The sequence below is a fragment of the Gracilinanus agilis genome, chromosome 4 (assembly GCF_016433145.1).
Source record: "Gracilinanus agilis isolate LMUSP501 chromosome 4, AgileGrace, whole genome shotgun sequence".
Taxonomy (NCBI): domain Eukaryota; kingdom Metazoa; phylum Chordata; class Mammalia; order Didelphimorphia; family Didelphidae; genus Gracilinanus; species Gracilinanus agilis.
Genome location: NC_058133.1, coordinates 262369774 through 262397360, shown reverse-complemented (window position 1 = coordinate 262397360; position 27587 = coordinate 262369774). Strand labels below are relative to the sequence as shown.

The 27587-nt window shown below is 39.1% G+C and overlaps 1 protein-coding gene across 1 annotated transcript in view; it reads right to left on the bottom strand.

Annotated features, from left to right (window-relative positions):
- Positions 1-27587, bottom strand: part of ANKS1A (ankyrin repeat and sterile alpha motif domain containing 1A) — a 256599-nt gene that overhangs the window by 26946 nt on the left and 202066 nt on the right. Inside the window, exons 12-13 of the mRNA XM_044674231.1 lie at positions 7524-7590; positions 517-623 (exon numbers count right to left, since the gene is read on the bottom strand). Of these exons, the coding sequence (XP_044530166.1) occupies positions 517-623; positions 7524-7590 (174 nt within the window). The remainder of the gene's footprint in view (positions 1-516; positions 624-7523; positions 7591-27587) is intronic.

Sequence of the window (27587 nt, the reverse complement as noted above, 5' to 3'; positions counted from 1 at the left end):
TGGTTCCAAGGCAGAAGAGCAGTAAAGGCTAGGCAATGGGGGTTAAGTGACTTGCTCAGGGTCACATAACTAGTAAGTGCCTGAGGCCAAATTTGAACTGACCTCTAGGCCTGGCTCTCAATTCAGTGGGCCACCTAATTGCCTCCAGGGATAGACTCTTAAGAAGAAACTGGCAGAGAGTTCAATGAGGCTGAGTCTACTGATTTTGGAATAAGGGGAAGGGGACAGATAGTATGGAGAGATGAACCATAGCTGAGAGATTCTTTTATGGAGGTCAGCTGTCAGATGTCTAAGAGTCCAGTTTGCTGTCCCTGGAACATGATTCTATTTACTATTTTAAAGAAGTCAACCCATCAATAATAAGCACCTGCTAGGTGCCTATTTCTTTTGTCAAATGGCAAAGAGACTTTAAATAGAGGAGGTACAGGATGGAGATGGGATGGAAGGATAGGGAGAGATGTTGCCTTCAAGTAGAATTTTCATCCTTAAAGAACTCCTACAGAGGAGAGGACTCACCAGGAAGCGAACATCATCAAAGCCATTCAGAAGCAACTTGCTTTCATACTGTTGCAAACCAACTGACTCCAGCCACTCCCCGACACTCTGCTCCAACATCCGTGAACCTGACGAGAGAGGAATCGGCAGACGCTTGAAAAGGGAAAAACCATTAAGGCGGTAGCAGCGGCACTCAGAGGAAGACAGATGGCATTGCCACATCATAGTCATTATGATCAAGCAGCCAAACTATGTACAAGAGTGCAACAGAGCATCAAACCCACAACTCCTCTTCTGTCCAGAGACCATGGGGCCAAAGCTTCTGTGGCTTTATATACACCATCCCTCTTTAAAGGGGTATAAGCCAACCCCCAATGGCCAGAACTGTGGCTGGGACTGCAGTGGCACATGCACTGATTTCAGGGCTTTCCTGCAAACACATCAGGGGGGAAAGCCAACCCCCAAGTAGTGGCTCAAGTCTGTCAACTCTTTGTCTCATCAGGGAGGGGCCAGTATTCGCCCTGAGGCATTCCGGACAGTCAGTCCCAGCAGAAGCTCAAGATGAGAGAGGGAAGCTGTTACTAGCCCTTAAGCCAAGTCCCCTTAATCATGCCACTTCTGAAGCACCACCCTGTCTTGTGGGCCAGGGACAAGTCCTGCAACCTTGCAGAACAAATCAGTCATGAGAGAAAAGACATCTTCATGCAGCGGACGGACACAGACACATAGCCAGGACTGAGAGAGGAAGCAGCAGTAGCCACAGCAGCCACAACCACTCCCAGGCTAGTGATCAGCTTGTCTGTGGGAAGCCCAGCACATGCAAGTCAAGCAGCACACAGAAAAGGACAGTGGGAGCAAAAATAATTTTACTTTTTTTTCCCCAACAGTCCCGAAATAAGCAAACCATGGTCACCACCTCTTCCTGTTATTTGGAACAGCACAGCAAAAAGCTGGGACTCAAAGATCCTGGCTCAGGCATGGAACAATTTCCCCAGCAGCACAGCATCCCAACTGGTTGCTCAGCTAAATGAGGTTAGAACCCAATTCAACATTTAGATTTTGGTTACTGGTAAATGGAACATCTCATAAGGATGAGAGAGGAGGGAGTGGCAAAGCAATGCCTATAGGATATCCCTATCTACATTGTCAGCGTAGTCTTCTAGGGCATGGACTTGCCCCAGCTTCATTTTTTTTTTTTCATCTAAGTACAGCTGATATTATGATTGATTCCAAGCAAACAGAAAGGGAGCTCAAGAGTGAGGAGGTAGATTTGGTTCTTTCCTAAAAACAATCAGATTAAGGGAAGGGAAAGAAAGGTGGAAGAAGGGGAAAGGTTGTCTCTTAGTAGATGGTAGTTCAAGTCTATTGATGGCCCATAGCTGATCTTTTTGGCTTAGAGACAAGACCAACCCTCTCCTCTGGGTGCCTACAGAGTGTCCCCAGATCTTGTCCTTTCTCCTATGGAAATGAGCTGACAAGAGAAGACAGTCGCTTGCTACTCCCTTCTACAATTGGAGAAGTAAATTAGAACAAGGGAGAAAAAAAGTTCAGACTTTCCTGGTAGTTCTTGAAGGATCTGTTGTAGCAAATGTACAGACATCCACCTGCTTCTTTGCCTGTTAATGCATCTGGCTTCCAAAGGCAGGTGTCAATAGACACAGAAAGGAAAAAAATCGAAGAGGAAAAAGGAGCCAACTACAAAATCATCATCACCTCCGTTGAACTCTCAGGATGTCAAAAGCCATTCCTGCCACTTCAGCGTACTTTCTACCCTCCAGAGTCAGTACACCATCAACTTGCTTGGAGACTAAAACCTTCCCAACCACCTTCTGCCTCCTCTTCATTTGTCTCCTGCTGAACGGACAGTGGCCAGGGAGCTTGGGTGATCTAGACAATCTCTCTGATGCACTCTGCAGCAATGGAAGATTCAGAGCCTGGGAGTGTGCCTCACTGGGGCAAGCTGAGATCCAGGAAGCAGCAGAATCTTGGATGCTCATAGAGTCAGCGCCTGCCAGGCTGCTGATTCATTCTGCTCTGTAATCATACAGCTGCACAGCTGTGGTCCTGTACCAAGCAGAATGTGTGTCCTTGTAGAGAGCCGCAGTAGAATGCTTTGTTTAAGAGCTCTGGGCTCCACGCTGCCTGCTGCTGGCTCCCAGGTCCTTTCTCACTCTCAAGCAGTTGGTCCCTCCCCTTCCCTTCCTCCTCCCTTTCCTCCCCCTTTCCTAGCTCAATAAAATATGGCAGGGATCAGCTTCATAGCAAAAGCAGTTACTGCCAAGAAAAAAGAAGAGAAAGGAGCATCGCAGTCATCAAATCGCAATGACAAATTTCTCGGTATCTGTGATGGACAATGAAGGAAGGTGAAAACTAAAGAGGCTGCAAGCTTGCTAAGAAATGCTGAAGGATGGTGATTTCTCCAAAATGAACTGTTAGGAGGAATAAGGAAGATGCCTGCATCTCTTGCCAATAGTTTCCTGGGACAGGCAGGAGATCAGCCTTAGGAGGCAAGGGAAGGGGTAAGCAATTGGGAAAGATTTTTTAAAAGCTATATGCCATTTCTTCCTCTGAGTAAATTACCATGTAGATAAATATTTCTTCCACTTAGGAAATGTGTGTACCTTTTGTTGCTTAGAACCACAGGCTACACGGAATGATAAAAAAATAATAAAACCAGGCAGTGGTATCCATATGGGAATATCAAACAAATCTGGAAGATGTGAGAGGTTACAGAAGTCTTTCAAAAATGGAAACAGATAGCCTGGTAAAGGTCAAAAGGGGGCTGGGGATAAATCCTACATTCACATAAGGATATATGGGCTACATTACATTACAAATCAACTTCATAATGTTGTACCACTACAAACTCTTGAATGCTTTGGGAGTAATCTGTAATGCAAAAATTGTAGATAGTGAACTAAATTGATAAATATGTACACAATTTCAAATTTAGGAAGAAAATCTAAGACTAAAAAATGCCAGAAAACAGACTTCAAAGAATGGGCCAAGCATGGCAAAAGCTTGAGCAAATGATTTTCTTTCTCCTTGAAGGACATGGATATTTAGTTTAAAAACAAATGACCTATAGCTATTCCAGCAAGACAAATTAAATTCACTGCTCTTCTGGAGACTCTTATAAGGATGGAGGGCAGTAACAAATAAAAATGTGAGGAAATAAATGAGAGACACTACTAATAATGAGTTCAGTTCTACATTCTGGCAACCTGAGTGCCCTTTAGCCCAGAGAAATGTGATAAAGCAAATGCTGCTGCCTCAGACAAAAGGGATGGGCTTAGCATTCAGCATATCAGATGCTGGCAATAGTCATGATGCAACATCAAAATTCAAAGAGATTAGCCAAAGGCAGACTGCCAATGAGTCTTCTCCTTTGTCGGACAACATGAAGGTCTCTTTCAACTCTCCAAAAAGCTAGTGTTAAGCTGGCATCCTGCCACCACTCATCCCCATCAAAAAAATCTCTCTGCTTCTGCCTGAGGTGAGGGTCTTTGTGTCCCGGGCCTGAAGAGAGCTGACTCAATGTATCAGTTACAACAGCAAGCAATGCTGGTCTTTCACATCTACCACACCCTAATAGCAGCAGGAAAATGGGGATCTCACTGCAGAGAACTAGAATCTATGAATGCTACAGTAGTCATTTTCCTCAACACTACTTTTCCAGTCTGGAAAGGTTAAGATTAAGTACAGAAGAAAACTGGGGACATATCCATTGAAATGTACTCAGATAAAACTGTGTTGTACCTATTAGACTTATCCATGAAGTAAATAATTCTCAGCACAGAATCCTGTAGACTGAAAGTGGGAAGAAAGGAAAGGGTCAGAGTATAAGATGGCACTACCATCAGAGAATCATTTTCTAGCTATGATCTCCTTCAAAATAACACTGTATGTTTATATAGTACTTTAAGTTTTCAAGGATACACAAACGTATACATATCATATAAGTCTCAAAAAATTATTTAAGTAAGCAAAATGGGAAATAACTATACTCAGTTTACAGATAAAGAAACTAAAGCCCAAAGAAAAGGGGAGGGGGGAGAGAGACAGACAGACTTTCCCTTGAGTCAAACACAACTACCAAATGCCAGATAATGGACACAAACCTAGGGCTCCTAGTCCCGGGCTAATTCTGTCACAATACCTGTCTCTTCTTTTATTCTCAAGACAGAGGGATGCTTTTGCACTTGGAAGAGATTACAAAACAAGGTAGTCTGAATATATGTGTATGCCAACAAGAACATTATCTGTACATGGGAATCACTTCAATGTTAGCTCAGGAAAGAAGCAATCTGATTGAGGAAATGTCACCACTAATTGTCAGGGCTCAACCAAACAAGAAAGAATGACCTTTTAGAAAAATGGTTCCACAAAATTCATTTAGAATGGTATGAGACCTTCATTGTCTCATAGTATCATAGTATCAAGAATGATGAAGAGAAACCATAGATGAGATTTGGTTCACATTTTCAGAAGGACATTGACCATACCATTAAAAATGAGGTTTAGAGATACAGGTTGGAGCATCAAAGCTATCTTCAGGTATTTTTGAGGGAAAGGAATGAGGCTTCTTTTGCTTGGTCCCAGGGAGCAAAATTAGAAGGAACAGAAATAGCCAAAGAGGAAGATTTCAGATTGATAAAAGAAAAAAACTCCCGACTTTTGGGGTGATGGACTGCCAATCACTCTACATCTTCAAGCAGAATCTAGATGAATACTTGAAGAATGTACAGTGAAAGAGATTATACATGCAGTATGTATGATTTGGTTTTTCAAATCCAAAATTCTGTGACATCAGACCTAATCTTGTGGCAAGACCATTGAAAGGCATTGCTACCCTATACAGAGAGGTAAATAGTACAACTCCAGAATCTAAAACTGAAAAATCATAGCGGGAAGGAAGCAAACAGAGAAATAAAGCCACAAAGATACAAGTTGCAACTGGAGGCTCGTTGGATTTTAATAAAACCCATAGAAAAGCCAGCCTTTCCCCCTTAAGATACATACCTCATTTTAGTGACACCTTCATTTACAAAGGCAACTTTTGCTTTTATTAGAATGAAGCACAATTCTCCTCTCTTCCCTATGATGTTATATGTAACATGGAATAATGTTCAGAAAGCTAGCCAGCCACAACTCTACCACACTGGCCCTGGGCAAGTCCCTTTGGTGCCATAAGCAACTCTCAGAGTAGGTGCTGATTTTCTACAGGAAAAAGGAGCTTCCTAAATTGAGGAAATCACAAGTCCCAGCAAAAAGAATAAGAAAGTTGACAAACTGTTTATTGTTTGACTGATTGACAGCCATGTTCTGACAGTTCAGAATTAGGGGTAATATGGCATAGTGGATGGAGCCAGCACTTGAGTTAGGAAGCTCTGGGTTCCTCTGACATGCACTGTATCAAATTGAGAAAATTCACTCCTCATCTTGAGGGGTCTCAAGAAGCTCACAGACTTTACCTGGCACAACAGTTACTGCTCGGCATTCATAAAGGGTTTTTTGCCTGGGAGTTTCCTACATCAATAAAATCATAGGTGCCAGCACACATATTCGAGTATCATCATAATTTAGAGTAATGGATTTAAAAATAATTTATTAACTGAAATATACAAAAGTAACTGATATGTGCACAGCACCTGGAGCTCTGCCAAGAACTTTATAGCAATTTTTACCTTTAATTCTCATAATAAGCTTGTAAAGTAAATGCCCCCAAAATTGTATTAGCCTCACTTAACAGAAGAAGAAACTGAAGCTGGAGAGGTTAAGTAATTTGTACAGGATTTCACACCTAATAGGTACCTGAGGTCAGCTTTGAATTCTAGGTCTTCTGAGGTGTGCTAGAGCCAGTTCAGTTCAGCTTAAAAGAACTAGTTGTAAATGTTTAGTGTGAGTATTTACACCTTAGAAACTGGCAAATCAGGGCTTGATTTACCATTTTGTTGATTACCCAAGCTTCTTTTCCCCCAGACAGCTGGGGGCAGTACACTTGCACCCTCTAGTCACTATGCTACATATACTGCCTCTTTTTGAGACAGAAGTTGCTGCTATCAAAAATTCACTTCTCTGGAGGACTCTGAAGGTTTGCAAAGGACTTGCCTCACAACTGTCCTATGAGGTAGGTAGAGTAATGCTTATACTATTATCTCATTTTTATAGATGAGAAAATTAGGCTCAGAGATTAAGTAGATTACATAATATCAAACAAGGTCAAGGGTCAAAGCTGGTGTCCACTGGTCTCTTTACTTTGATTTCACTGTATTTTTACTATACTATTTAGCCTTTCATTTCATTTGATTTCTAACTATAATAGGAGACTGACATTTGTCAGATAAAATCCTTACTCTTATAATGAGGTAATAATAATACCAGATTCACCCAAGTGCTTTTGTGGTTATGCTCTAGATATATGCCAACTTTTAGCAAATTTATATCAAAATTCAAATTTATGAATGATAATGAATAATTACCAAGTCACTTCTTTGAAAAAAGAATTTGATATTGTACAAAGTAAGTCACATCTCTACAGTTCCTTGTGTAATGTTGAACATTTGGGAGATATATAATAAGAACAACACTAGGTTCTACATGCCTAAAACTGGGACAGTGATTATACTAGGATGAAAGAATTGGTTGTGGTGCTCCCTTATTCACAGCCATCTTTTGTATTAAAAGGATAAACCTGGATGAGAAAGTCATTCATCACCAGGAAAGGTTAATACTGAATGGGGGAAGGGCTGCTCAGTCAGCCATGCCAATGCAGTTATTTATTTTGTAATAAATCGAGCTGTATGTCTTGCAGAGAAGAAAAAGGAAGAAAATGAAAATGAAGTCTGGGGAAGGTTACATGTGCAATGTCTCATAGGAATAGAACATAATTTGAACCTCAATCTAGTGTTCTTCCCATGCATGATCTACATAAACATAGCAAACCCAGAGAGTGGCAACTCTGATTCCCATCCTCTTGGCACGATGGTCTATTCAACTAAGCCAACTGGCCACATTTAAAATGGTACCTGAAATCTTCTGCTGTTCCTGAGAAAAGTCTATGCCTTCCCCGATTGAACTCATGATCTTTTCAATCTGAAATATAAGAAGAGAAAAAAGAGAATAAAGGCCATTAGATTTGAATGACACTTTAGAAAACAATATTTGTAGTAGCAGGAGAATGCTGGGTCACCTCACATTCCAGTGTGGGTGAAGCCTGCTATTCTCGAGGTCAGAATCAATCTCAATAAAAACAACTCACATTTAGTGATTTAAAGGCTACAAAGTAATTCAGCTCCAGAAGCCACATCCCTGGGAGAAATCCCAAAGAAAGTAACCAGAAATGGTGGCTGTCAAAGGGCACGTAATTCAAGAAACACATTAGTTCTAAAGATGCAGTGATGAAAAATGGCACAATTCTTGCTCTCAGGGAATTTTCAGTCTCACAGGGGAGAGATACCACATACAAAAAATAAGTATGACAAAGTAGAATGTGAAAGGGGCAAAGGAGGGACCAAGGAAGGCACTTTAGGAAATTCTGAAGAAGAAGAAGAGCATTTCAGCTGCAGGGAGACAAGGGAAAGACTGATGGCAGAAGCAGCACCTGACATGGTTCTTGAAGGAGATGGGGAAGGGAAATGGAGAAAGGCATCTCATTCTGGAATGGGAAACACTCTGCACAGATGTAGTAAAATGGCAAGAGAGGACACAACAAGCATTCTAGTTTGGTTGTAATATAGAGAAACCAGGATTGTTACTTTATGGCACCTCTCTGCTAAAGAAGCAATATTTAACTCTTACTAGGTCCCAGAGCTCAAAAGCTAGTCTTCTGGCTACAGTAGGATTGAAGAACAAGTGGAGTTACAAGTGAGGCTGAAATCAGTCATATTACAATTTGTTAGGAGGGGTAAGAGACTTGTGCTGCTGGTGAGGGGATCTGGGAGCTATTTCATGGGCATAGGAAGGCATGAAAAATGGACATGGGGCTATATCTCACATATGAGGCCTCACCCTATTAAGGGAGAATTCTGCAGGTCAGGATAGTTCATCTATATACTACCAAGGACTGCTTGGTTTAGTAGAAAAAGCTGGGATTGAGATCTATATATACTGATCCTTTGCTCTTAGCAAACTTAGGGAAACTGCCTTAAATCTCAGTTTCTACAAGTTTAATATAAGGTTATATTTCTTAGGTCACTTACTTCTCAGGATTGTAAAGACCAAGTGAATCATAGAATGCTAAGAGTTCCAAGGGACCAGCGAGATCATTTAGTCCAACCTCCTTCATTGTATAAATGATACAAATTCAGAAAAAGACTATGATTTGTTTAAGATCAATTTCAATTTCAACAAACATTTATTAAGCATCTATTATGTCCAAGGCATTGTGTTAACAGAAAAGGTAGAAATAAAACAAGTCTTTGCTTTTAAGAGGCATATGTTCTACTGAAGAAATACATGTATACAGATGGGAAATCCTAAAATAATTCAAGGGAGAGAGCATTAACAATTAAGAAAATCAAGGAAGGCTTCATAGAAGAGGTGATACCTGAGAGGTAGAGCTGAGGAAAGAACACATTTCAGGCATGGAAAACTGCTTCTACAAATATCTGGAGATGAGAGATGATGTGTTTAGAGAAGTTAGTTGGGCAGCAAAGATAGGTTGGAGCCAAAAGCAGAGAGACCAATCAGGAAGATGTCACAATATTCCTGGTGAGAGATGATGAGTACCTGAATTATGATATTGGTTACATGAAAGAAAGATATGGATTCAAGAAAAGTTGTGGAGGAAAGAATTGTAAGGAGTTGGCAATTGACTACACATGAGATAGGGAGAGAGAAGAAAGTGTTGATGACTAGTTACACAGCTGGAATTTTTCTTGGTCTCCTTGATTCCCAGTCTGCTGCTCTCTACATTGACCATCAAAGACCTTAGGAACCATAACATGCTATGTATAGTTTAGCTAAGATTGGCACTTCAAAAAAGATCTTCTGGCCTACAATATCTCAGGCCCAGAGACTTTATTCTAGGGAGCAACAGGGAGGGGGAAGATTCAGTTGACACTCTTCTTACCCTAGAAGCCCTCACCAGGCTATAACAATGAAGTAAGAAGCCCATGAAAACAGACTTATTGAGATGAGCCAAACCCTCAGGCTCTCCTCAGAATTCCCTAGATGAGGCCAACCTGGCCATGTGACCAGGTCAAAGATCTCCTAAAAGCCTGAAGAGGAGGAAGAACAAGCCAATGTAAATTCCTCTCTTCCCTCCAAAAGACAAAAGAGGAGAGAAAGAATTAATTCACAGTTCTTTTCAAGGGAAATGAAAGGAGAGCCCTTTGTGCAAGGCTTTAGATATTTTTCTCCCCTAAGTATAAGCAAAAGGACTATAGTAAAGTGATTGTGACCACCAGCTACAGGGAAAGGGGAAAAATAATTTATCCATCTTCAGTTGACAGACAAAGGCAGCAGAAGAAAAGTACATGACCACTTTCTCCTTGCAGTCAAAATATCTGAAAAATATTTCCTAAAAAAACCACAGGGACAGATTTTTCAGCTCAGTGTGTCACCTGATCTCCTGTTAAGACTTAAGGTTTGGTTTGGGGCAAGCTGGGTAGCTCAGTGGATTGAGAGTCAGGCCTAGAGACTAGAGGTCCTAGGTTCAAATCCAGCCTCAGACGCTTTCCAGCTGTGTGACCCTGGGCAAGTCACTTGACCCCCATTGCCCACCCTTACCACTCTTCCACCTAAAAGCCAATACACGGAAGTTAAGGGTTTAAAAAAAAGAATACCCCAAATGAAGTCATTAAGGCAAGGCATGCATGACTGGGAAAACTTCCATGATGCATATTATATCTCAGTCTTGAATCCCCATTCAATAAATAGAAGTGACATTTAAGTTCTTTTGTCTTTTGGAGGGAAGAGAGGAATTTACATTGGCTTGTTCTTCCTCCTCTTCAGGCTTGACTCCCATTGCCCACCCTTACCACTCTTCCACCTAGGAGCCAATACACAGAAGTTAAGGGGTAAAAAAAAAAAAAAGACTTAAGGTTTGGGCTCAACCCCAAACCCTGAACATGCAAAAAGAGACCCTATAAATTTCATCTCTGAGTGGTGATCCTTTTGGGAGCTGAGCTTTTAGTCTTGAAGTAGACAACAGATGAGTGTAGGACTGCAGCACTGAAAAAGGCCGTTTATTCAAATGGTCTCCTTTTTTCCTGAAAAGAATATTCTCATATCATACCACTTCATCCCCTCCATCTATCATTAAGAAGATCCAGTTTATAAAGAACTTTACTCACAATTATTCTGAGGAAGTAGAGGTAAGAGTCAGTCTTAGACTCATCTAACTGGAAGAGACTTTGGAAATCATCTGGTCTACTTTTGCTATTTTATAGTTTAGAAAAATGAGAGATTTAGTGATTTGTTCAGTCATACAGTATCAGCACTGTGATTTAAACTCCAGCACACTCTTTAAATCCAGTCCCAGTCCCACAATACTATACTTTTTGATTCATAGTTAGTAAGACTCTTGTCTGTGTAATTCTATTATGCCTTTTTCTTTTCACTACATAAAGTTCATGCTTTCTCACTACTCCCTGACCTTTAAATGCCCCAAATAATTCTAAATTAATAGAAGATAGTCAACAAGGATTGATTAAAGCTTATTTTTGCTAATGATATAACTTTTACCCTACCTCTAAGTGAACGGAGATATATGATAGGTATTTGGGGAATAACAAGAACAGGAGGTAGAGAGGTAGGCAGGGGTCCTTAACTATTTTTTGTATCATAAATACTTTTGGTGAAGCATAGAACCTCTTCTCAAAGAATATTTTGGTTTTGAAAATTCATAATTAAAAGGAATGCTTAATTTCAGTTAGAAACTAGTAAAAATAAAGATGTAATTTTTTTTCCACATAGTAGATGCTTAATGTTTACTGATTTATTAATTAAACATCCAAGTTTACAGACCCCTCCCCAAATGTATCCCCAGACTGGAGAGTTCATGAACTCCAAGCCAAGAACCTCTGGATCAGGGGCAGGTAAAAAAGGTAATTACAAAGGATTCAATAGCTGTTTCTCTTTTTTTAATCAGTCAGTGAACAGCCAAACATTAAACCAGCTGGTTAACAAGCATTATTATGTGCCAGGCACTCTACTAAGTTCTGGGAATATAAGAAAGGCAAACATTGTCCTTGACCTCAAGGTGCTCACAATCTAATAGGGGAAGGAAAAAACAACAACAAGAGAATAATTAATTGCGGAGGGGAAGGAATTAGAAGCGGGGAGAGTGAAGAACCAGAAAGAGTATCTTATAGAAATTAGGCTTTGAAACAGGTCTTGAGGAAAGTCAGGAAAACTAAGAGATTAGATAAGCAGAACATTCCAGGCTAGAGTGACACCTAGTATAAAGGTACTGGCAAAGGAAATGGAGTAGCTTTTGTCAGGAATAATATATCTGGAATGTAAAGTACTTGAGGAATGTAAGTGTAAGAAGACTAGAAAGGTAGGGAGGGTCAGTACTTGAAGAATTTTAAATACCAAACAGAGGAATTTATATATGGTCCTAGAGGTAACAGAGAACTAAGAGAACTCACAGAGCAGAGGATGAAAGAATTAACAAATAAAACTCTTAGTAAGCAATTCTCATGCACAAAGTACTATTCAAAGCACAAAGGATACAAAAAGAAAAGACAATCCCTGCTTTCAAGGAGCCCACACTCTAATAGGGAAGTCAACTCATATGGAGGTTTTAGCTGCAAGAATGATAAAAGGATCCTTAGGGTGCATGGTAAAGCCCGTGTTGAAGCCCCAACTTTAATGTCATTTCTACAGATAAAATCAGAACCATTTCTGGTGTTGACTATATGACAATACCAAAAATATGGTGACAAGAACTTTCTTTTCTGGGTCACCTTCAGTAGATATAGCTGTGGCACTCGAAAGGGTAGTTGCATCTCCACAAGTGCTATTTCCAAGGACAATGACAAAGGGGAGTGGGCTGAAAGCCTTGCTCTTGGATTCATGGGAATGGCATGGTTAGACTTATGCTTCAGAAAAATCATCTTGGCAGCTTGAAGGAAGGATGGAATGCAGTAGGGATAGATGATCATAATAATTCAGGCAAGAAGTAAGGTAGCCTTGAACTAGGGTGGTGGCTCTGGGAGTAAGTAGAGAGAAATGGATTCATACAAGAGATGTTGTAAATACAAAAACAATCAAATTTGGCAACAAGTTGAGTATGTGGGGTGAGAGTGAGGAGTTGAGGATGACCACAAAGTTGTAAGCCTGGGTGACTACAAGATGGTGGTATCCTAGTCAATGATAAATAGAGAAGTCCAGAAGAGGGGTTCAAGGAAAAGAGAATTGAATTCTGTTTTGAATATGTTGCGTTTGGGATAATTATAGGACATCTAGTGCAAGGTATTAAAAGAAAGGTGGCAATATAGGATTGAAGCTCAGGGGAAAGACTAGGGCTGTATATATAGACTGGGAATCATGTGCCTAAGAAATGAAAACTGAACCAATGGGAATTGATGAGATCACCCAACTAAGACATTATAGACTATATGATAATGGGAAAAAAATCACAAGCAACCAAAAATAAATGTTGCAAAATTATAAAGAAAAGCATAGTCCTAAATAAGAGCTATGAAAAGATACCTCCACCCCACTATTTTGCTGAGATGGAAGGTCTATGACTGTGGTATATGGCATATATTTTTAAAAAATGTTTCTGATTTTCTCTTCTTCTTACTATTTTTTTTAAACCCTTACCTTCCATCTTGGAGTCAATAGGTCTGGCTCTCAATTCACTGAGCCCCCCAGCTGCCCCTTTCTTGCTATTTTTAAAAAAATATGACATGTAATAGCTCTTAGGGAATGGAGAAGGGGAAGGATACTAGGAAAAATTATGATAAAGTAAAAAGCTAAAGATGTCAAGAAGTAGATATATGGGGGGCAGCTGGGTAGCTCAATGGATTGAGAGCCAAGCCTAGAGATGGGGGATCCTAGGTTCAAATCTGGCCTCAGACACTTCCCAGCCGTGTGACCCTTGGCAAGTCACTTGACCCCCATTGCCTACCCTTACCACTCGTCTGCCTTGGAGCCAATACACAATATTGACTCCAAGACAGAAGGTAAGGGTTTAAAAAAAAAAGAAGATATATGTTTTTCAAAGATAGCATAAAACAAAAAGAAGACCCAGGACAGTGCTTTTTGGGACACCAGCTGAGAGGAGATGGCAAGGATCAAGAATTGGCAAAGTAGACTAAAGAAAGGTCAGACAAAAGGAAAATAAAAATCTAGAGAATAGAAGGTGACTGATAGTGTTATAGAGATCAAGGACAGGGACTAAGAAAAAGCCATTAGATCTAGCAATTAGATCATTGGTAACTTTAGAGAGAGTTATTTCAGTGGAATTATGAGGTCAGAAAACAGGTTGCAGGGGGTTTAGAAATCAGTGAAATGAGAAGTTGAGTACAAACATTACAGACGGCTTTTTAAAGGAGTTTAGTCATGGAGGGGGAGGAGAGAAATAGGACGACAGTTAGAAGACATGATAGGACTGTGAGGGTTTGATTTTTTAAGGACGGAGAACATATGGGCATGTTTGTAAGCGATGGGAAAAGAACTAGTACAGAAAAAAAGATTTTGGATGATATTGAGGACAATCTGCTTGAAAGATGGGTGAATGTGGAAAGATCTCCAGGAATTGATGCAGAGTGAAAGGAGCAGAGCCAGAAGAACGTTGTACACAGAGACCAATACACTGTGGTTAAATAGAATGTAATGGACTTCTGTACCAGCAGCAATGCAATGATACAGGACATTTCTGAGGGACTTATGGTAAAGAACGCTGCCCACATTCAGAGGAAGAACTGCAGGAGAGGAAACACAGAAGAAAAACAACCGCTTGAACACATGGGTTGATGCGGACATGATTGGGGATGTAGACTCGAAACAACCACACCAATGTAACTATTAATAATATGTAAATAAGTCTTGATTGATCACACATGTTAAAACCAGTGGAAATGCACGTTGGATATGGGGGGGGGGTGTTGAAGGGGGGTGAAGGGGAAAGTAAAAACAAGAATCATGTAACCATGGAAAATGTTTCTAAAAAAAATATTAAAGAAAAAAAAAGAAAGAAAGAAGGGTGAATGTGTATCACAGCCTTGGAAGGAAAAAGTACCATTTGAGCATACGATGAAGAAGAGGATAGTGGAGGAAGATATCTAAATTATATGAGATGAAGAATAATAGTCTTATATTTTTTAACTTTTATATTATTAACACCAGACATTCTTCTCTCTATAAGTTAAGTGGAAAATATTATAGATACGAAAACTTCTGTTTTTTTTTAACATAGGCATTTATCTTGCCTTGGACACACAAATGCCTTCTCCTGGCTTGGGAAAGGGGATTAAAAGGAAAGGAGAATGGAAAGATATTTGAGGGTATCAGAATGACAAACTGTTCTTTGGAAATAGTGAAAAAATATTGATGGAAAGAACCTTAGAAATTATCTAGTAGGAACCCCTCATTTTTTAGTGGAAAAGGCTAAAGTCCAGATAGGGGAAGTAGCTTTTTGCCCAAAGTCATTATGCTAAAATATAAGAGCCCAGGCATTCAAACTCCTTATAACAGCAGTCTTTCCATCATATCAAATTGTCTCTCCTCCTTGGTGGGAAAGATGGTAAAGACATCTGTTTATCTAAGTGACTATGCTGCTAGTTGCTATGCCTGTTGAAGGTAAAACTGGAATGACTTACAGTGATGGGCAAACTACAGCCTGCGGGCCAAATGTGGCCCCCTGAAATGTTCTATCGGGCCAGGGAACATTATTCCTAATCTGACGAATACAATGAGTAGGATACAATACAATGAAACTTCGAAAGAGTTGCCTTAGAAACAGACTGACAGATGAGCATTGCCTTTCCTTTGGCCCCCTCTTTAAAAAGTTTGCCCATCACTGGCTTAGAAGATAAATAAGGAAGCTAAGGGCTATCTGGTTGGGGAACCTGATAAATTTCTTTTTCTTGTAATACCAATGAAGCCCCAATTAGTGTAAATAATAAAACCCTTGAAGTGGTTACATTATTAAAAATCTCACTGCATATTTCTATTGGGATGGATCCAATTACCACATTTTATAAAATTATAATTTTGAATAGTGTGAATTCAGATAAATGCAATGACTTTAGGGGATTCCTCATTCACACTAATTAGACCTAGCTATATTTCTCAAAACTTTCCCTTTCTGAATTTGTAAGCTCTTTTCCCTTGTAAATAAGCAAAAAAAAAAAAAAAAAAAACCTTATTCCTTCATCTCAACACCTGTGTTAAGAGATTCAGCTGCTTAAACTAGGTTAATAAATCCAAGACTTATGAATTTCTGCCAGAGGGTCTTCTGAATCTGAATTAATGGAGCCCAATAGACCTGGTCTGCTCTCTCCAAATCGTCCCAGGAGTACCAGCTTAGACTAAGGTGATTATCATCAACAAAAAATATTTCAGCAATATCAATCTTCATTTTTGATGATCAGAATCTAGGGACAGTTGATCCTTGATACTCAAATTTATCATAGCTAAACTGTGAGGTTTGATTAGGGACTCTACCAATTGCTACATCCACGTTTTGGCAGTGGAATTTTAATTTACAAAATTATTTAAAGAGCATTATCGGTTTGTTTAGAGCTTTAAGTGTAGAATCCCTAGCCTCAGAGATTTAATTTTAATTTTTTTTTATTTTGGCTTTTTTTTTTTAAACCCTTGTACTTCGGTGTAGTGTCTCATAGGTGGAAGAGTGGTAAGGGTAGGCAATGGGGGTCAAGTGACTTGCCCAGGGTCACACAGCTGGGAAGTGGCTGAGGCCGGGTTTGAACCTAGGACCTCCTGTCTCTAGGCCTGACTCTCACTCCACTGAGCTACCCAGCTGCCCCTCCTCAGAGATTTAAATTTGGACCTTTGGAACCCTTCTCCAGCATCTGACAGAGTGGCCCAGGTTGGGAGGTAGTCAAGCATTACAGCTATCGCTGACTTCTATAGTATCTTCCCCCCTTCCCCATCACTGCTCTTGGCTTCATTTAATATAAGGGCCATAAAGAAAACTTTAAGACCTCCTGCTTCTTCACTTCCCCCACAAAATTCTTGACCTCGTCCCTTAATGGGAATTGTCTGCCAGGAAGTATGGTGATTTTAGTCTGGACAGATAAATGTTCAGTAAAGACAGGTAAAGTTCTGATCCAAACTTCATGTAGTTTAACCACTGTGTTAAAGTTAAAAATAAATATGATCAGACAATTACAGTTTGGTTGTTTTTTGTTTTTGGTCCAGGGGAGGGGGGTGGGATGGGGGTAAAATGAAAGATGAAATCTTTTTCTTGCTATGATAATTACTAACATTATTATTATTTTTTAAAACCCTTTACCTTCCATCTTAGAATCAATACTGAGTATTGGTTCCAAGGCAGAAGAATGGTAAGGGCTAGGCAATGTGGGATAAGTGACTTGCCCAGGGTCACACAGCTAGGAAGTGTCTGATTTCAGATTAGAACCCAGAACCTCCTGTCTCTAGGCCTGGCTCTCAGTACACTGAACCAACCAGCTGCCCCCTACTAACATTATTATTTAAAGTCAGTGTAGTATAGTGGGAAAAGTCCTAGATTTGGAGACAAAGAAATCTGGGCTTCAGTTCTGAGCTCTGACAGATTAGTTGTATGGGCAAATCACAACCTCTCATAACCTCAAGTTTCTCCTCTCTCCAGTCCCCATTTCGATCCATTCTCCACTCAGCTGCCAAAGTGATCTTACTAAAGTACAAGTCTAGCCAGGCCACTCACCTATTCAACAAACTCCAGTAGCTTTCACTATTACCTACAGTATAAAATAGAAATTACTATTTTGCATTTAAAACCATTCACAATCTTGCACCTTCCTATCTTTCCTGTTATTTATTCCCCTTCATATACTTTTTTTTTAGACCTTTATCTTCTGTCATAGAATCAATACTAAATGTTGGTTTCAAGGCAAAAGAGAGATAAGAGCTAGGCAACTGGAGTTAAGTGACTTGTCTAGGGTCACATAGCTGGGAAGCGTCTGAGGGCATATTTAAACCCAGGTCTTCCTGTCTCCAGGCCTGGTTCTCTATCCACGGAGCCACCTAGCTGCTTCCCTCTTCATATAATTTAAGATCCAGCTAAATTGACTCACTTGCCATTCCTCACAAGGGACGGCATTTCTTGTCTTTTCAATAGCTGTCCCTTAAGCTGAGAACACTTCCTCTATTCTTCTCTGCCTCTTAGCTTCCATGGCTTCCTTCAAAACTCAGCTCAAATCACAACTTCACTGGGAGGCCTTTGCTGGTTGCTGGTCCATTAACCCATCCCAACCTCACCTAATTGCTAGTGCTTTCCTTCTGAGATTAACTTCCAATTATTCTGCATCAATAAACAAAATTATTTGTATGTTGTCTCCTCTCCCATTAGAATTCTTAATTCCTCTCAAAAGTAGAAGACAATAGTTTTACATTTCTTTGCATCTCCTATATTTTGCAGAGTGCCTGAATATAGTAAGAGCTTAATAAACACTTACCAATGGACTGACTCTCCAATTCATCCTCCACACAATTGTAAAAAAAATCTTCCTTCCAGGGTCAACAAGGTAGCACAGTGGATAGAGTGCCAGGCTAAGTCAGGAAGATTTAGGTTCAAATCCTCCCTTAGACACTGTGTGATCCTCATCAAGTCACTTTTCTCATCTATAAAATGATGATAATAATAGTGCCTATCCCTCCCCCCCACCCACTGTTGTGAGGATCAAATGAGATAATAATTTTAAAGCACTTAGTACAATGCCTGACACAGTATAAAAATGTTATCTATTATTATTATTATTATCATCATTATCATCATCATCATTATTATTCCAAAAGTACAGGTCTGACCTAGTTAATCCCTTGCTAAAAAACCTACAGTGTTTATTCACTGCCCAAGGACAAATGCCCAGAACTTAAATCCCTTTCACAATTTGGTTTCAATTTAGTTTTTCAGCCTTATTTCCTTCCTATATGCCCCTTCATATATACTACATTCCAGCCAGCATTGGCTATTGGTGGTTCTCTCACTTCTTCCTACCCTCTCCTCTGCTAAAATATATTTACCCAGACCTCCTTCTATATTATATTTGTGCAGTGTGGTACATTAGAAAGGACACTGGATCTGGAGTCAGAGGACCTGGATTCAAATCCTAGTTTTGCCACTTACTATTTGTGGAACTTCATTTTCCTCATCTATAAAATGAAGAGCCTTAAAGTCCCTTCCAGCTCTAAATCCCTGATTCCCCTGACATTTCCTATTTTTGTTATGGGCACCACTATCCATATATTATCCATTTTTGCTACGTTGACTATTCATTAGGCAGTTTTCAGATGAAGAAATCAAAACTATTAGTAATCATATGAAAAAGCGTTCTAAATCCCTCCTAATTAGAAAAATGAAAATCAAAACAACCGAGGTACCATCTTATACCTAGCAGATTGGCCAATATGACAGTAAAGAAAAATAATAAATGTTGGCGGGGATGTGGCAAAATTGGGACACTAATACACTCTTAGTGGAGTTATGAATTGATCCAACCATTCTGAAAGGCATTTGGAATTATGCCCAAAGAACTTTAAAAGAATGCATGCCTTAGGGCAGCTGGGTAGCTCAGTGGAGTGAGAGTCAGGCCTAGAGACAGGAGGTCCTAGATTCAAACCCAGCCTCAGCCACTTCCCAGCTGTTTGACCCTGGGCAAGTCACTTGACCTCTATTGCCCACCCTTACCACTCTTCCACCTATGAGACAATACACTGAAGTACAAGGGTTAAAAAAAAAAAAAAAAGAATGCATGCCCTTTGATCCAGCAATACCACTACTAGGTTTGTACCCTAAAGCGATAATATAAAAGAGTTGTACAAAAATATTCACAGCTGCACTCTTTGTGGTGGCAAAAAAATTGGAAAATAAGGGAGTGTCCCTTGATTGAGGAATGGCTGAACAAATTGTGGTATATGATGGTGATGGAATACTATTATACTGTAGGGAATGATGAACTGGAGGATTTCTATATGAACTGGAAGAACCTCCATGAACTGATGCAGAATGAAACGAGCAGAACCAGGAGAATATTGTACACAGAAAGTGAAACATTATGGAACAATCGACTTTGCTACTAGTAACAATACAATGATCCCAAGAGACTTATAAGAATGCTATCCACAAGAACTTTGGGAGTAGAAATGCAGAAGAAAAACATATATTATCAATTGTTTATATGGGTACATGATTTGGGGTTTTGGTTTCAAAAGACTGCTCTATTGCAAAAATGAATAACATAGATATAGGTATCAAGTTATAACATTTGTATAACCCAGTAGAATTTCTTGTCAGCTTGGGGGGGAGGGGGGAGAAAACGTATCATGTAACCATGGAAAAATATTTTTTTTAAAAATTGACTATCCATTCTCACTTACCTAATAAGCTGTCAAATTTTGTCAAATGCTCCTTCAAAACAAAATCTCTCATATTCATCCCCTTCTCTCCATCCACATAGCCACTACTCTAGTCCAGTTCCTCAATTTCTCCTGTTTAGACAGTATGGTAACAGCATCCTAAATAGTTTTCTTGGCTCAAGCTTCTCCCCTTTCCAATTTATTTTTCATGCCATGGTCAAACTGAATTTTCTAAAGTACAAATTTGACCATGACACTCCACTACTCAATAAACTCCAGTGGCTATAAACTCTGTTTTTCATTTAAAGTCCTTCACAATCTGGCTACAGCCCACATTTCCAGCTCTTTTATCCATTATTCCCTTTTATCTGGAATGTGGTTCTGGCTTTTTCTCATCCATGGTACTCCCTTTTTGCCTCCATGCCTTGGCTTACTGGAATGCCCTTACCTTTCATGTCCATCTTTCCAAATCTCTAGTTTTCTTCAAAGCTTAGCTCATCTTCTAACCTGATCCCACCAACAGTGATGACCTTCCCCACAAATCACTTTATTTACATTTTGCAAATACCTATATATGTACTTTCTGTGCCCTGGCAGTACGCTTCTAGAAGGCAGAGACTATTTAGCTTTTGTCTTTTTTTTATACTGAATCCCCTAGCAAAGTACCTAGTATAGAGTATGTAATTAATGAATGCTTGTGGATTAATTGATTGTAAACTTCTTGAACAAAGACTGTTTTTCTCCTCCCTTAATACCTAGCACTTAGCACATAAAAGATGCTTTAAAAATACTTGATGAATTTGGTGAACTTCCAATGCTGGTGCAAGTAATAAATTTCATCTTCAATATGAATGGAAAAAAGTAGAGGGAAAACTGCTGAAGATATTTAATAGATTCTTATTAGTATCCTAAAACCTGTTTGGCTCTTTGTATTTCTGAAGAGCGTGCCATCCTGGCCAGGCCTCAAAATGGTGGGAAGACTTTTCACTGCAAATGGAGGGCAGTTTTCCAAGTAAGGAATTCCATTCTTCATCCTCACCATCCCCACCCACAGTTAGGGAGGTTCTGACAAAGCACATAAACATTTCAAAACACTCACAGAGAAAAGAATGGAAAAAGACAAGTGCTCTGCATAGAAATGCCACAAGACAACTGGGCTACTAACATGAGCAACAAAGTAAGATTCAATCTATAACACTGGGTTCTTTAAAAGCTGCTGTGGGGTCACAAATCAGAATCTGTTCACAGAACAGGCTTGGATTGAGACCTCAAAAATCTCATGGAATTTCAGGAAATAAAGAATAAGTCCTATCAGATTCCTTGAAGGGTGAGATTTGAAGTAGGATTCAAACATAAAAGAAATCAGATTATCTCATTCTTCCCTTCCTACTTGGGGTTATGGTACTATGGGTAGAAAAGGGAAAAGAAAGGAAGATACCTTTGTATACTCCTTCCTACCCTTCTCCAATTCTAAATATTAATGAAAAAATTTCCATGACTGCAAATCCTTGTCCTCCTGTAGGACCTTGATTCTGTCCTTCAACTTGAAAATTTTTAAATCATTATTCTAAATTGACCAACACCAAGCAATAAGAGAGTTTCTATATATAAAGGATAACAAAAAGATTATATATGAAATTGTAAATCTATTACATATTGCTTGCTTTCTTCTTAACCTTTGTTCCCCCGGTCTCTCTCCCACCCCCCCCACCCCCACTTCCTCCTTCTCCCTCAACCTTATATGGCTAGCTCCTTTCTTTATCCCAACCTCATTGGAAAACAAATAATAGAACTTTTGATACAAATAGGCAGTCAACCAAAATAAATTCTTATATAGTCAACCCTTGCTATATCGCAGTTCACTTATTGTGGCTTCACTGTATCGTGTCTTTTTGTTTGTTTGTTTTTTAAATCTAATTCTGTATCATGGAATTTTCACTATATCATGGGATTTTGCAGATGAATAACCTACTGTACACAATGGAAATGCAGTATGCTACTACTGCTTGTGCAAGTTTGCCAAAATGAGATTGTACACTATTGGCTGATGGAATGAAAGGCGACCAACCACACTGCTGTGTTCTGTATCCTGGGTGCTGATTGGTTCAGTGATTGTTGAATTGGTCTGTTTGCTCTCCTACTACTTTGGATTTTCACCTATCATGGGGGTCTCTGGAATATAACTCCCACAGGTGAGGGATCACTGTATAGGCCATACATGAAAATGTATTTCTCATTCTGTAACTTGAGTCAGTACTACTCTGACAGTAGGTGGGTAACATGCTTTATTTTTAGACTTCAGGAATTGTAGTTAGACATTGCATTTGTCAGAATTCCCAAGTCTTCCAAAGTTGTTTTCTTTTCTAAACAATATTTTCATTGTAGAAGTTGTTCTCTTGGCTCTATTTAATTTGGTCTATATCCGTTTATACAACTGATATATAAACAAATCAGTTTATATTCCCAGGTTTCTTTGAATTTGTATTTTTGTCATTTTTTTATGGTTTTCCATGACACTCATATGCTACAATTTGTCCACTGATGAGAAGTCCCTTAGTTTCCAGTTCTTTGCTAAAACAAAATGCTCTTACAACTTCCTCCAAGAATTCAGAGACATGAAAGGTCAAGAACTTTATAAGAGGAAAGAAAGCACTTTTCTCTTTGGGTTTGTATCCCAGTGCTCAGTGATGCACTCTCATCTTTGCTGATGTTCTTCTAAGCATTACAATCTGAACTACCCACTCTGGCACTCGGTACATGTTGTCCTGTATTATTATTTAATTGGTGAAGTGTATCACACATGTACCTCTAAAGAAAAGGGGTATGACCTTATACTTCATTTCTCTGCTTAGCCAGTGCCTTGAACTGTGCCAACACAAAGGAGGTATCTAATAAACTCTACTCTCTTCCTCTTTCTGAGGTGGCTTTGCTGACTGCTCTCATATTCAGGCTCATACTAGCAGCAAGTTAAATTGGGTGGAATCTGTTCCCCTGAGTGAGGTAACAGTATAGCAGAAAGAACATTGGACTTGGAGAAGAAGACCAGATATTTGCTGGCTATTTATGAGGAAGTCACAAAATCTCCCAGAGCTTCAATTTCCTTAAAAAAAAAAAAAAAAAAAAAAAAAAAAGTGGGTGTGTATAAAGTGCTTTGTAAAATGAGATAAAAATTCTAAAGTGCTTTGCAAATCTTAAACTATTATATAAATACCTCCTCTTACTATGATTGAAATACTCTACAGTTAACTGTTATTGTTGTTGTTGCTAATTCCACCTTGGTAAACAAATAAACACAATTTTGGATTTTGGAAATAGGAAATGAGAGAAAAGTTTGTACATTTATTCAGGTACAGAACCATACCCCAGGCCAAATGGTCTCATCATGAGCAATATATATTCCCACCTCTAAAATTTTTGTGGGTCAATGCTGTTAATTTCTTCTCATACTTAGATGCTAGCCTGGCCCTGGATCCACTATATGATTGGTGAATTCAGGTACAATTTCAAGACCATGCACTACCCCTAGAAAATGACTGCTGACAGATCCACTCTCTGTCACAGACACCCTGCATGAATTCATCAGTATCTCTACTCTACTTTCCTTAAGTGCGTGCAATAGAAAGGTTCTCAGATTGGAGAGTGATTTGATTCCAAACTTTCATCTGCCCGCCCCCCCCCAAAAAAGGCTATCTTGGGGGCCAGGATTTTTGCCACATTCCTAGCCTCTTAAAGAACAAAAACAGTTTGGGTAGAGGGAGGAAAAGGAGGTCTAGCTTACTGTCCTTGTGCAAGGAATATTAAATTCATAACCTGACTGAATAAAAACAGCACCCTGAGGGAAGTACGTCATCAGGACAGGAATGTATTTCCAATGCGAGGAAAAACAGACATATACACACATTCAATTTCCACAGGGTGGCTTTTCAGTTTCTACTTATTTTAATCATAGCAAGAAAACAGCTCCCTTTCAGAGTTACCATATTTGATACACCCTGCCACACCTGCATATTCTTTACAAATTCTTTTTTGAGAAAGGAAAAATTTTAAAAATGTTTTCTCTATTCTCTCAAGTTTGAAAAAAAAAGCAAAAAGATTTTTTTCTTCTTTGCTAGGAAACTGCTTTGAATTTAGTTGGGCAGATAGAGAGTTAAGTTAAAGGAAGAAATGGATATTTGCTACTAAGGCACATGACAGGTATAGCATAAAAACCCTGTACAAAAGTAGGTACTTAAGAAACTATTAAATTGAATTGAAAGGAGGAATGCTGGTCTACACTTACTACTTTGATCCTGCCTGGATCTCTCTCTCAGACTTTCTTCCTTACATTTGACTGTGGGTTGGGGCTTCAGGGACATTATGATTCTCTGAATTACAGAAGACTCAAATCCTTGTGCCTCTAACCAAAGACGTACTCAGGTCTCATAATTAAAAGTTAAAGTCAAGATATGCTGTAACTGGAGATCTCTGGGAGATCTATTTATTCTACTCCACTACAATCTATAACAGGAGGCTAGGGTCTAGAAGAGTGATTTTACTTAGAGCTGCTGGACACACTAGGAATTATTCATTATAATACTTTTATTTTTATAGAGAAGGAAACTGAGTCCTTGAGAGGTTAAATAGTTTGCCCCAAGTTACACTGATAATTAGCATCAAAGCTGGAATTCAACTCCAGGTCTTCTGAGGCTAGGGTTTTTCCCAGAACACAACAAACACTGTCCAAAGTTACACAGAATTAAGATGTTAAGAAAACTATGGTCTAAATCATTGGTTCCCAAACTTTTTTGACCTACCGCCCCTTTCCAGAAAAAAAAATATTACTTAGCCCCCTTGAAATTAATTTTAAAAAACTTTAATAGCAATTAATAGGAAAGATAAATGCACCTGTGGCTATCACCGCCTCCCTGGATTGCTGCAGCACCCACCAGGAGGTGGTAGCGCCCACTTTGGGAATCATTGGTCTAAATGAAAGGCAGGTCTAAATATAAATGCCACTTTTTAATCATTTGTAGAAGCATTCTCTTCTTTCTCACAAAGAACAGTTTCTTTTAAAGCAGCAACTTTAAACTTCATGGAAAAGAAGAAATAAACAGTCCTGATTCTAATTAGCTTGGCTCTTATTTGTATAAGTCTGGATGAATTATTGATCTTTAGCAAGTAGGATAAGAGTCTCAAAGATAAATAGGACAGTATCTGGTCATCTAGTCAACTATAACTCAGATATTCAGATAAATAATTCTACTTTTCCCTCTCCTCCACATCTACTCTTTCAATTTCATCTTTTTTTTTTTTTTTTTTTAAATATTGAGGCTTAAAGGGTAGGGCTAAAAAAGTATAGAAATAATGTAAACAAAAATGCTAACTTATTTATTGCCTCTTCTTTTACATACTATGAATTTGACCCTAGAATCGTAGACCTCCATGGTCAGAAGGGTCCTCAATTCCAAATCAGTGATACCATATATGAAGAAAGGTAGTATTATGTAACACCTATCCACATCATAAGTCCTGGCTATTACATTCTTAGGTCATTCAGCTTGGATAAAGAATTCCATTAGTGTTAAAATCAAGCAATCAACAAGCATTTATTAAACACTTAATATCTGTTAGAAACTGTGCTGGGTACTGGGGATCCAAAGACAAAAAAAAAGCCCTTGCTGTCCTGGCACTTTGGTGGTAACAACCTGCAAACACATGCAAAGTAAATACAAAGTGAGAGCAGCTAGATGGCTCTGGATTAAGTCAGGCCTAGAGATGGAAGGTCCTGGATTCAAATGTGACCTCAGGCACTTCCTAGCCATGTGACCCTCTACTGCCTTGAAACCAATACATAGTATTGATTCTAAGACAGAAGGTAAGGTTTAAAAATAAAAAGCAAATACAAAGTAATCTAGGGGAGAGGGGAGCTATACCAGCAACTAGAGGGATCGGAAAAAGGGCTCAGTAGGAGATGGCACTTGAGCCAAGCAGGATTCTAAAAGGTGGAGTATACAAGCATGGAAGACAACCAGTACAAAGGGATAGAGACAGAACTTATAATGAACATGAGGAATGGCAAGGAGATCACATTTTGGCCATTTCTTCCCATGGCATAGATGATATAAAGAGGAACAACGACTAGGTTTGGAATGACAGGCTAGAGTCAGAGAGTGAAGGGCTTTAACTGTCAAACATGAGAGTTTGCATTTTATTTTAAAGGCATAGAGAATTACTGAAGTCTTTTGAGAAGGGGAGTCACATGATCAGCCCAGGGCTTCAGGAATATCATTTTGGCAGCTATGTGGACAATGGGATAGGAAGAGCATAGGGGCAGAGAAACCAGTGAGAAGGCTGCTATAATACTCTTGGGTGATGAGGACCTGACTGGATTGGTAGCTGCATGACTGGATAGACAGATAAGAAGATAGGAGTGATATCCATAAGGTGAAATAACTAGTTAAATACGGGGGCATTAAGGGAGAATGAAGAGTTAGAGATGTTAGACAGTCTTTTCAGTTTGGGGTTGCCTTTAATTGTTCAGAAAATTTTCATGATGTCAAGCTTTAACCTGCCTCCCTATACTTGTATCCATTGGTCCTAGGTTCTGTCCTTTGGAAGCAAAACATCAATCTATTCCTTTTTTAGGTCAAGCCTCAAAATACTGAAGGTTGCTATCATGACATGTCTAAGTCTTTGTCTCTGGGTGAAATATCACAAATCTCTCAAACATCCTTTTTTCTAGTTTCCCCTCTGATTAATCTCATCTGCTCTACCTTGTCCCTACAAAATGATGGTTCCCAAAATTGAGCACTGTATTCTAGTTGTGCTCAGGATAAGGCAGGGTACCCTGCATATGATGCCTATAAAATGGCATCTGCTTGTTTGGCTCCCACATCATACTAACCCATACTGAACTTGTAGTCCATTAGAATCTGGAAGTCTCTTCCATATGATTTTCTTCCTAGCTCTCATATTCCACATCCTATACCAGTGCAATTAACTTTTTGAACTCAAGTGCAATTTTTTCTCCTCCTTTATTCTGCTGGTCCTAGTCCCCTAGACACTTGAGGTTTCATTCCAATATTTTGTTCCTGGGATTAAACTACCCTAAGGGAAAGATGAATTACTGAGTATTCAGAACAGCCTTCCCAAACAACAAGACCAGGCCAGAAACTAGGACTTCATCCAGATAATTTGACTGATTCTAAATTTCACACTGTTGAGATTAACACTAAATTCTAAATTTCCAAAATAACAGTTTGGAGCTGGAAAGTAATAAAGAGGTCACATCTATAGTTCAAATCCCTCATTTTACAACACAGGAAATTGAAATCCATGGAAATTAAACAATGATTTGATTTGTGGCAAAGTCAGGATTAGAAAGCATTTATGAAGTGCTTATATGAGCCAGACACTGGGAATATGAAGAAAGGTAAAAATAGCCTCTAATTTCAAGGAGTTTATACTGTAAAGGAGACAACATGCAAACAACTACATACCAAAAACTTTATTTATTAATTATTTTATTATATTATTATTATATATGTATGCATATATATATGGGGGGAGGGAGAGAGAGAGAGAGAGAGAGAGAGAGAGAGAGAGAGAGAGAGAGA